General features: G+C 38.5%; 1 protein-coding gene across 1 annotated transcript in view; it reads left to right on the top strand.

The window, feature by feature from the left end:
* LOC107743196 (low-density lipoprotein receptor-related protein 2-like) overlaps positions 1-11,492 on the top strand; it is a 26,422-nt gene that overhangs the window by 11,539 nt on the left and 3,391 nt on the right. The window contains exons 17-36 of the mRNA XM_016556344.1: positions 65-217; positions 313-579; positions 1,240-1,455; positions 1,540-1,692; positions 1,782-2,048; positions 2,127-2,342; positions 2,931-3,098; positions 3,184-3,387; positions 3,580-3,747; positions 3,838-4,053; positions 5,103-5,332; positions 6,037-6,166; positions 6,252-6,445; positions 6,606-6,792; positions 7,156-7,371; positions 8,226-8,409; positions 8,501-8,702; positions 8,799-8,963; positions 9,066-9,272; positions 10,184-10,733. Coding sequence (XP_016411830.1) covers positions 65-217; positions 313-579; positions 1,240-1,455; positions 1,540-1,692; positions 1,782-2,048; positions 2,127-2,342; positions 2,931-3,098; positions 3,184-3,387; positions 3,580-3,747; positions 3,838-4,053; positions 5,103-5,332; positions 6,037-6,166; positions 6,252-6,445; positions 6,606-6,792; positions 7,156-7,371; positions 8,226-8,409; positions 8,501-8,702; positions 8,799-8,963; positions 9,066-9,272; positions 10,184-10,733 — 4,293 coding nt within the window. The remainder of the gene's footprint in view (positions 1-64; positions 218-312; positions 580-1,239; positions 1,456-1,539; positions 1,693-1,781; positions 2,049-2,126; positions 2,343-2,930; positions 3,099-3,183; positions 3,388-3,579; positions 3,748-3,837; positions 4,054-5,102; positions 5,333-6,036; positions 6,167-6,251; positions 6,446-6,605; positions 6,793-7,155; positions 7,372-8,225; positions 8,410-8,500; positions 8,703-8,798; positions 8,964-9,065; positions 9,273-10,183; positions 10,734-11,492) is intronic.

Here is an 11,492-nt window from a genome sequence, read left to right as displayed (position 1 = left end):
GATAGAATAGAAAAAAAAAAAAGCTAGTTGACACTTTTTGTTGCTTTTTTTTTTTTTTTTGTAGCCATGCCCACTCCACCATCACCTTGTAAAAGCCCTTATGTGGCTTGTCAAGGGACGTCGCTGTGCATCCTGCAGCGATATTTGTGCGACGGGAGAAAAGACTGTCCTGATGGCTCTGATGAGAGACCGTGTCTTCGCAACTGCCCATATCGCAGTAATGAATGCATTGTTTGATTTTTAGTGGTAACATGCAATGCTTGGGATAAAGTTATGGCTGGCTTACAGCTTTACAATCACATTTTCTGCCAGGTGATTTCATGTGTAAAGACAGGACGAAGTGTATTGAGAGGAATCTGGTGTGTGACGGCCGCTCTCACTGCCTTGACCGTTCGGATGAGGTGGGATGTCCCACTACAGCACTTAAAACCTCAACCACAGCGCTATTAAAGTGTCGTGTGGGCTCTAAACCCTGTAAGGATGGACTTGAGTGTGTGCTGTACAGTCATGTGTGTGATGGAGAGATGGACTGTAAAGATGGATCGGATGAAGCTGACTGCGATTTCAATTGTAAAGCAGGTAGTCCAGCCAGACATGATTTTACACAAACACACACTTTATAAATAAAAATGGAAAAATAAGTATCAATAAATTTCTCTTTATTTGTCCATTTAAGTTTATATAATTTGATTGATTTTATTTTATATATAGTTATATAGTTTACTTTTATCTTTATCTATTTGTATTTTTTTATATTTACTGTATAATTGTCTAATTTTATCAATTTTATTTTTATTTATCTATTTATATTATTTTTATTTATTCAAAAATCTTGTATATTATGTATATAAATTTGTTTGAGGTGTTTGTTTATATTATTTTATTTATACTTATTTCTGTATTTATATTCATATGTATTTCTTTATTTTATATATACAGTTATGAAGTGTTTATCTATTTATTTGTTTTCTAGCTATCTGTTGATTTATGTATTTATTTTTTATCTATCCATTCATAAAAATGTTTCATTATTTCATTTATATACTGTTTTCAATACTTTCTCCTAAAGTCTGTTGGACAAACATTTTAGAGTAGTCTTTATTTACAATTGTTTCATGACCGTAGTGGCACAGAAGTTATGCCATCCATTTGATACTTATTAGGAGGGACTTGGTAAAAACTGTGCCCCGTTTATTATTGATTTAAAAGCTCTGACTTGGTGGTTTTGTTGTTCCTCAGGGGAGTTTCAGTGTGCCCATGGGAGAAAATGCATAGACTCAAAACTAGTGTGCGACAGCAAACCACAATGTCAAGATTTTTCTGATGAGAGGGACTGCTTCATACGCAGCAAGAGCTGCAGCCATCGCTGTGACAACAAAACCCGCTGCATCCCAGAAAACTTCCTGTGTGACGGAGAGAGAGACTGTGTGGACGGCACTGATGAATCTGACTGCGGTGGGAATCTGAGCTACTGCTGGATATGTGATTTGGCTCTATGAATTTGATTAAAAGAGTAATTTGTAATGGTTTTGTCTTCAGGGTACCACACAAAGGTGGTGAAGTGTGAGAGTCCTGCTGTGTTGTGTCGTGACGGGTCGCTGTGCATCCCTCACACCAGTCTCTGTGATGGCAAGAGAGACTGTCCTGATGGATATGATGAAACATTTTGCTTTGACAGATGTCCAAATTTAGGTACTCGAAGGTTACTTGCTTAATTGTACAAAACATAGCTACATTTTGAAAGTGTGCATACAGTCACAATTCTTTTTTTTTTCTTATAGGTGACTTCCTGTGTAAGGACAGGAAGAAGTGTGTGAAAAGGGATCTGGTGTGTGACGGCCGCTCTCACTGCATTGACGGGTCAGATGAGATGGGATGTCCCACTGCAGCGACTAAAAGCTCCTCCTCAGCACCACTGAAGTGTCGTTTGGGCTCTAAACTCTGTAAGGACGGGCGTGAGTGTGTGCTGTACAGTCATGTGTGGGATGGAGAGATGGACTGTAAAGATGGATCGGATGACCAGGACTGTGAATATCAGTGTAAAGCAGGTAAAACTCATGTAACTGATCCCTAACGGTCTTATAACGTTACGCAAGACGTGTGTAACTAATAATGTTTCCTCGTAGATCAGTTCCAGTGCGCTCATGGGAGGATGTGTATCGACAGAAAGCAGGTGTGTGACGGCACACCTCAGTGTCAGGACCGCTCTGATGAACTGGACTGTTTCAGTCGCTCACACGCATGCAAACATCAGTGTGATAATAAAACTCGCTGCATCCCAGAGAGCTTCCTCTGTGATGGAGAAAAAGACTGTGTGGACGCCACTGATGAAGCCAACTGTGGTAAGTGTTTTAACTCGTTGATTATGGAAATGAAAATGCATTTTAATTAGGTGTGTTTGTTTAAATTCCAAACCTAAATTGATTTTTTTTTTTTACGTAAATATTTAAATATGTATTTATCACAATTTGTTTCATAGTTGATCACATATATTTATTTTATTCTTTATTTTTCACCATTTATTTATTTTAATATTTTATCACCATTTATTGATTAATCACCTCTTTTTTTTTTTTTTTGATATGAAAATGAGAAAATATTTCAGATCTTTTTATCGAATGATCTTACCTGATTTTATTATAAAAAGAATCCCTTGAAATATCTATTTTTAAATGTTATGTAAAATATGTATTACCATTTGTTTACCTTTTATTTCATTATCAACACATTACACATTTTATCTTTATTTATTTAATTTTGAATCTTTATAGAATGATCTTGTCTGATTTTATGATAATGGAAATTTTCAAGGATAGTTTCAAGGGTAATCCCTTGAAATATTTGAAAATGTGTTTAGTATTTGTTTTTTTGTTTTGTTTTTTTTAAATACAGGTTAAGACATTAAATGTACTCAATGATTTGTTTTGTAGCTCCCATTTCTGGCCCATCCGTCACAGACCAGCCAGTCTGCATTAGCCCTTCTGTATTTTGTCATGAAACTTCAAAATGCATAACACAATCCCAGCTGTGTGATGGAAAGACAGATTGTCCCAGTGGAGCCGATGAGCAGTTTTGCATATATTCATGTCCAGATCCAGGTAACAGAATTTGTGCTATTCTTAAATGTTATAGTTCAAAGTCAATGCAATGTTTGACAAATTGAAGACTCTGTACTGCGATCAGGCCAGTTTCTGTGCAAGGACAGACGGAAGTGTGTTGAGAGAGCCCTGGTGTGTGACGGTCAGCCACACTGCACTGACGGGTCGGATGAGAAACAGTGCCCCACCTGTGCTTTGCTTTGCGATCAGAAGAGGGTGTGCCTAACTAACCAGCAGATCTGTGACGGAAAACCAGACTGTAGAGATGGTTCAGATGAGAAAAACTGCTGTAAGTCCACAATTTACACCATGCATGCATAAATAAATACATTTATTTATTTACCTTTTAAAACATCTTTAGTGTTTTGCATGATAAAAAGTCATGTATGATTGAGAGTTGGATGATTTTAATTTTTGGTGAACTATTTGTTTAACTTCAACTTTGTCAGTCAAGTCTTTCCCATTGATTTTCATATTTCAGACTCTGGTCTTATGGATGCAAGTGCTTCGTTACCTCTGAAATGTCCCCTGGGATCCAAAGCTTGTAGGGATGGGAAAGAGTGTGTCCTGTACAGCCATGTGTGCGACGGGGAGAAAGACTGCAAAGATGGATCTGATGAGAGGAACTGTGAGCGTAAATGTAAAAAAGGTACACTTTACAGTAGAAATAAAATGTATCCTTATTTGACGAAGAATTAAACTGGCCAAATTAATGTAGTGTATTATTTCAACCCTGTAGGCCAGTTCCAATGCGCTCATGGCAGGATGTGTATAGACATGAAGCTTGTGTGTGACGGCACACCTCAGTGTCAGGACCGATCAGATGAAATCAACTGCATGAAGCTCTCGGAGGAGTGCAGGCACCCGTGTGACAATAAAACCCGCTGCGTTCCTGAAACCTTCCTCTGTGATGGAGAGAAAGACTGTGTGGATGGCACTGATGAAGCCAACTGTGGTAGGTCAACGGCATGAAGTGTTCATGGTAGTAAGTTATGGGTAAGGATCTGGGTTCAGTCTCAAAGACTTATTCAGGAACTGATGAGTATTAGTTCATCTTGATCCATCAAGACTTTGCCCTTAAACAAGACCCTAACATTTAATCAGAAAGACTGGCTTTAGTTAAAGGATAAAACATCATATTTGATGAAAATGTAAGGGATAGAAGTGCTGTCCGGCATCATTCATGAAACGAGCTGAGTGCAGTTGTTGTTTGTGCAGAGTCTATAAATCTCTTTATAGAATAATCTGGTCTAAACATCTGTTGTGTAAACATACATGTTTCCAACTGACCAACACGCAGATACAACAGTCCGATGAACAATATTGAGTTGGCTTCCTTTCCAACCTTATTTTTGTCATTCAAAATACATATTGTTGTCAAAATAAATATGGCCTCTACTCTTGACAAAAGGCTTGTTTTTGCGGCTGGTGTTGAAGTCGGATGCCCATTTTACACAAGCTGGTATGATTCTTTAGGGTCTTTATGAAATGTCTGTGACATACTATGGTTAAAGTTACTCAATGGTTGTGTAAAACACCCTTTTTACCTTGTCAAAAAAATAGCTCTGTTCACAGCGACTCGTTTCGGTGCATGTCTCTTTAAATGATAATGAGCTACTGTTCACCCCACCCCTCTCTTCTGTGGGGTGTGTTGACACAAGACATGTGAATCACGCATAATTGGCTCGGAGGTGGTCTTATTCAAATAGCTAGCTATCTATGTAGAAACCGGCTGCAGATTGAAACAGCTCGCTGGATGACAACAGTTTCAGACTCGGACATTTTCAGACCCATAACAAACTGGCTGCGTGTTTGCTTTTCAGCTTTTCTGAGCTGGCAGACACACCAGCAACCTAACTAAATGCATAAAAAACTATTTAAAAAAAAAAAAAAAGTGAAAATTTCTTCCAATGTCCACTTTAAGACGTTATCATCATTTTAGTGATTTACTTCGTTCAGTGTTTGGACGGTTTTCCTTACACGTGGGTTTTGTTGGTCCTGCAGTTGTAGAGCCCTGTTCCACTGACCGCTTCCAGTGCAGTAACGGTCAGTGTGTGGCGCTGGCCCTCCGCTGTGATGGCTACGCTGACTGTCGTGATCACTCGGATGAGAAGGGCTGTCCTCAGCCTCCACACTGTCCTGTGGAGCAGCGCTGCCCCCACACGCACGAGTGTCTGCTGAGAGAATGGCTCTGTGATGGAGACCAGGACTGCAGTGATGGGTCTGATGAGAGGGTGAGGAACCGCACTGATCCAGTGTTCTTGTCCCAGAAGAACCGACTGCTTGTGTTTTTGCTCAAAGCTGTTGTGTGTAGGTTTTGCTTTGGGTTTTTGTTTGTTTGTATTTTTGTGGTGTGTTTTATCTGGTGTTTTTCTGTATGTGGTATTTTGTTTGGTGCGTAGTGTTTTTGTTTGTGCTGTTTTGTTTTTGTTTGTGGTGTTTGGTGATTTTGTTTGTACTGTTTTGGGGCTTTTTGTGGTGTGGTTTTGTTTTGTGGTGTTTTTGTTTGTGATATTTTGGTTTTGTTGTCTTTGTGGTGACGTTTTTGTTTGGTGGTGGTGTTTTGTTTGGTATTGTTGGTGTTTTTGTTGTTTGTGTATTTGTTTGTGTTTGGATTTTGTTTGTGGTGTTTTTAGTTTTGTTTGCTTTTTGTTTTTTGTTGATTTCTTCAAAAATGCTTTCAACATTTGCTCTGTTGGTTTGAGTAACCTAACATTCAACTTCTGACTCAACTAGTGCTGTGAGTTTAGAGTGGAGATGACTTTGAACAGGGGTCTTTGCAAAAACAACAAAAAAAATTTAAAGTTTCCCAGATTTTGTGTAGTGTCTCTTGTTCAAGTGTGTTTCAAACAAAGTAGACGTGTTCAGAAGGTTCAACATGATCACAAGTTATCCATCTGCGCCATACAGTCATACAACCTCTTCTCTTCCTGTTTAGAACTGCAAGCTGACCCCGCTGAAGTGTGGAGAGTTCCAGTGGTCATGTGCATCTAAAACTCAATGCATTGCGACGACGTGGAGATGTGACGGCGTAAAGGACTGCAAAGACGAGAGTGATGAATCTGGATGTGAGTGGACGTCTGAAATCAACTCTAAACTCCATACCAGAAACTGTTCAATAATACGAAGGTGTTAATATTGCTTGTCTTATAGGCGGTCATGTGAAATGCCTTACACACTTGTTCCAGTGTGGAAGTGGGGAGTGTGTGGACCCAGATCTGGTGTGCAACAGGGCGTCTGACTGTGCAGACGGTTCTGATGAGGGTCTGGGGTGTCTGAAGAACAACTGCTCCAGTCCCAGCAGCCCATCATGCCAGCACTACTGCATCAACACTCCACATGGAGCGGTCAATCATTCACTTTTTGCTTTATAGAAAAGTGTTATAATACCCAATGAATTATGCATTAATTATGTGAAACACAAATCATGAATCAAGCCAAATTTAAATTTTTGATTTTTGCACGATATAGTGGAGTGCAAATGCAAACATTCTCTTGTGTTTCCAGAGATGTGGCTGTAAGACTGGCTTCAGGCTTCAGTCTGACGGTTTAACTTGCAAGGACATAGATGAATGTACAGAGATTCAGCCCGCTGACTGCAGTCATAAGTGCCTCAACACGCTGGGCTCCTTCCTGTGTCAGTGCCACCCTGAATTTATACTGGAGCCGGATGGACGCAGCTGCAAGACAGCAGGTATCAGTCTATAGCAGCTAGCTAGCCTCGCATAGCCAAACTTTTGATTATCACTATAAAGCCTGATCTACATCATCCACTGATGATTCTAGTCAAGTACTACCGAGAAGTTACTGTTTGTAAAGCGACCAACCACTATTCCCATTTTGCATGCCTTTTAAGGGGTGGTCTCATCTGAAATACAAAAATATATTTAAAATTCATTTGAATAATTGCACAACAGTGTCTTTGCACAGCTGGTTGCACAGGAAATGCTGAAAATTGCGGAAATGTACATCGGCAATATGTACTTGCAATTCAATAGTATAGTATTCTACTCTATTAATAGTGTTGTTCTTACATGTCAATCATGTTTTTGTGCAGAGGAACCCAGTCTTTTGGTCTCTGAACAGAATGAGCTGTTAAAATTGGGTCTGCGAAGCTCCAGCATTCAAGCTCTCATCACACCGGGACGGAAGCCCATCTTCTCTCTGGACTACGACCGGAGAGAGCAGAGGGTGTACTGGGTCAGTCTGGAGGAAGAGAGCATCAAATATGCCTTCCACGGAGAAAAGGACAACATTGAAACTATCATCAAAGGTAAAAAATAAAATAAAATAATAATAATAATAAAAGTATATACCTTTTACTATAAAATAATTGTATTTTATTTAATATTCTTTTTTTAAATAGTCATCACACTTTATTTTATTTAAAAAAATAAATAAAGTGCAATAATGCTAATATAAATACTATTAATCTTTTTTGTGTGTGTTTATGTTCTTATGAGAACTTATGTTCATCCATATAAAATTTGCAGCAGTCTATATATTGATTCTATTTCATCTTTTTTTTCTGTGATGGGAAATATGAGAAATTCTGCTGAGACAAACAAAAAAAAACTAAGTCACAAAAATGCAAAATTAAAATCTCAGAAGGTACAGTACCATTTTCAGAAAAATAAATCACACCTGATTGTAAGTTGCACCAGGTCAGAATTGCATTGTTGAAAGAAAAATAAAGATAAGTTGCATCCGTTGCATGTAAGTCACATTATTACATTCAGAAATAATGTAAAATACCAGTAAGTAAAATGACATGTTTACAAGCAGCATACTATAAACCTATTTTTCATTCCTGTTCTGTTCTGAATACAGTTCAATTTAAAGTTGTTGTGTTTTTTTTTTTTTTTTATGTAAAGGTTATATGAGTGAGGGAAACAAAAATTTGTAAGTATAAAACAAACAAAAATTGTAGTGGCCTCCCTCCATTATAAATAACATTTGCTTGATGTTAAATGCATTTTGGTTTGGAATATAAGTTTCAGTATGTTTAAAAAGAAATGCAACTTATATTCCTTCAAATATGGTAAGTATTTTAGTTTAAAGGTGTTCGGCTTACAAAAAAGTTTAAGAGTCCCTGGCCTAACCAAAATAATTTCTCATCACATTCAGGTGTGAAGTCCGACTCCATTGCTATTGACTGGATGGGAAGGAACCTTTACTGGGTCGATGGTGTTGCTGGGCAGATTCTAGCTGTGCGATTGACCAATAGTATTGTAAAGCCACAAAACTACATAGTAGTTGTGGAACAGGATTTGCAGCAGCCTCGTTCGCTTGTGCTGCTGCCTCAAAAAGGGTGAGAAACCCCTCCATGAGTCGGTACTATTACATGAGGTTTCAGTCTCAGTGTATGGATGCAGATGAATGTTTCCAGATATCGTTTGCAGGGTAATGTTCTGGTCAGAGATTGGAGGTCAGGCACAGATCGAGCGCTCTGGCATGGACGGCTCGGACAGGAAAGTGGTGGTCAGCCGCGGTCTCAACCGGCCTGTTAGCGTGACGGTGGACATATTGACTGACAGACTGTACTGGACTGAAGAGAAGCTCAGATGTATAGGTTCATCGTCACTGGATGGAGAAAACATAAGGGTAATATGAAATGTCACACGTTTACAATGCTACAAGAGGGCAAGTACAATAAATGGCACAGTTTTTTTTGTGAATTTATTTTGTATATTTTTTCAGTTGCTGCAGCTGTCTGAGATGCCCAGTCTTTTCTCTGTGGCTGTGTTTAATGACATGGTCTACTGGTCTGACACTCACAGACGATCCATTCAAGGTGCCAATAAACTGACTGGCAAGAACCGCAGAGTTCTTCTCAAGAGACCGGGACAGCCGTTCGACCTCAAAGTGAGAATACATGCTGTACACGTTACTAAATGTCATCAGAGTTGTCTTGTACATCAGTATATCTTGCATTCCTGAGTGTTTCCTTGTTTTGTTTTGGTCTAGGTTGTCCACCCTCTTTTGCAGCCCAGCGTGTCCGGCCCGTGTGAGAAGCTCAGATGCTCTCACATGTGTTTGCTGGCTCCGGGGCTCGAAGCGGTCTGTCGCTGCCCGACAGGACTTCTCTTAGCCGCGGACGGATTCACCTGCGCCCCACCTGTCGATTCCTCCTCTTCTTTCCTTATGTTACTGTCTCCTACCGTGATTACACAGGTACTCCACTTCAGAAGAATGACTGAATGGCTTTTCGTGACACAGTTTGTCGCCAGGACAGATTGTAGAGGACCACCTTTAAAATTACAGTGTATACTCTTAAGTATTTGTTGGTTTTAAAGTCAACATGAAATCAAATTTGACCTTATTTACTTAAATGCACATTCTTGGTCGTACTGTTCATAATTGATCAGTTTAATAATTTGTAATATTTCATTAAAATGTTATTGCTTTCTTTTTGGCTGACGTCACCTAGGCTACTAGTTTGTTAACCAACAGCCAAAATTGTTTATGAATGAATAACTAATAAATGAATCATATCGTTATTAAATTAGAATTTAAATGTATAATTAACTTTAAATTGAAATTATTTTTAATTGTAAATCATAATTACTTTTTTATAAATGTATAATATTATAATTAAATGAAAAAAGGTATTCTAATTCAATTTAAATTAATCCATTTAATTATAATGTAATTTTAATTAAATTTTATTTTATTTTAAAATTAAATGATAATTGTATCCTAATTTATAATTGTTTATAATTTTATAAATTATATATTTATATAATTATAATTCTAAAACCTCTAAATTGGTTCATACATTTGTGTAATTCATGTAATCATTAAATAATTAAACTTAATGAATATATTTATATTTTTCTTAATTTATAAAATACATGAAAAATGTGTGTGTGTGTATATATATATATATATACACACAGGTGCATCTCAATAAATTAGAATGTCGTGGAAAAGTTCATTTATTTCAGTAATTCAACTCAAATTGTGAAACTCGATTTTTTTTCCCCATAATGGCACACATGTCGTCGATTGAGCTTCACTTTTACCGATCCCTCAATAATAAGCCAATAATAAAATAATTGACTGACCTCACTTCCCCTGCTCAGATCTTCACTAAGGGACTTGAGGTAGAGTTTGGGCTGAAGACATGGCCAGAACACCATGCTTTTGCTCTGCCTGCCGTGAATGAAGCTTCAGACTTCGATCTGCTCCTCAAGGACCGCACCGTCTCCGTAGCTGACGCCGGACGGGGATCTGTAGCTCAGCTCAAACTCAGCAGCTCTGGTTTCACACCCATCGGTCACGTGCTTCAGCTCAAAGGGGACCTGGTGACCGCTCTCGCTGTGGACTGGGTCACCCGAAACCTTTACTGGAGCAGCGTCAAGAGCCCCCAGCTTTACGTCACTTCCGCTGGAGGGAAATACACCAGCCTGGTGCTGCAAGCTGAGCTCGAGGGAATGATCTCCATCGCCCTGCACCCTCCCACGGGCAGGCTGTGCTTCACTACAGTGGGACGGAGGGGACCCCAATCTCTGCCCCAGGTGGACTGCGCTCACATGGACGGGAACAATCGCACGCTGCTGTGGAGTAAAGCAAAGATGCCTGCTTCACTTGCCTTTTCTGAAAAAGGAACAACTCTGTATTGGGCAGATATTGGTGCGTTAAAAGAGAAAATTTAATTTCACTTTCCACAAATAGGGTACAGATTGATGTCCTAATATATATCCAGGGGTGTTACCTCCTCAAAAATAAGATGAGAAAAAAATTTGTACTACAAAAATAAAACAAAATACAACATTAAAAAGTGTATAAATCACTCGTTTTTCATAAGTGATATTGTTCAACAGTGACACCAGCAGGTAAAGTTACAGAAGGAGTCCGCGTCTCTCTCGCCTCCCCTGAGCCCATTGAGTTTTATCAGACCTCATAAAGCGTCCCGTGAGTTTGCTGTGGGGGGTAATTGAGAATGAATGGGAGAAAAGTCACGTGAAAGGAGGCAATGGCTCCATCGCGATATGATTGGAAATGACTAGTTATGTTCGGCTGTGATTGGTTCATGCGATAAATCCCGCCTCTGCGCGTTCGAGAATCTGTCAGAATGAACAATAAGTAAGCAACTCGCACACTTAGATATAACCACTTTGTAACGTCAAAATAAGACTTAAAAGGGCCTGAAAACATGATCTGTGGGAGTTTTTAGTGAGTAATTAGCTTGGTGAAATTTTACCAATATTTACTGAGCTTTGATGACTGATGATCTGAAAAATTCAAAAATTAAGTGAACTATTAAAAAGAATAGCTGAACATAAGTTAAAATAAATTATACAGTTTAAAAAAAACTGAGGACTTTACCTTTTTATATATATATATATATATATATATAATTTTTATTTAAAGACACTTTTTCTTTTTTTT

Source organism: Sinocyclocheilus rhinocerous, unplaced genomic scaffold (assembly GCF_001515625.1).
Source record: "Sinocyclocheilus rhinocerous isolate Xijiao unplaced genomic scaffold, SAMN03320098_v1.1 scaffold160, whole genome shotgun sequence".
In the NCBI taxonomy this organism is placed as follows: domain Eukaryota; kingdom Metazoa; phylum Chordata; class Actinopteri; order Cypriniformes; family Cyprinidae; genus Sinocyclocheilus; species Sinocyclocheilus rhinocerous.
The sequence above is the reverse complement of the archived record's forward strand: the minus strand, read 5'-3'. Positions and strand labels throughout refer to the sequence as shown.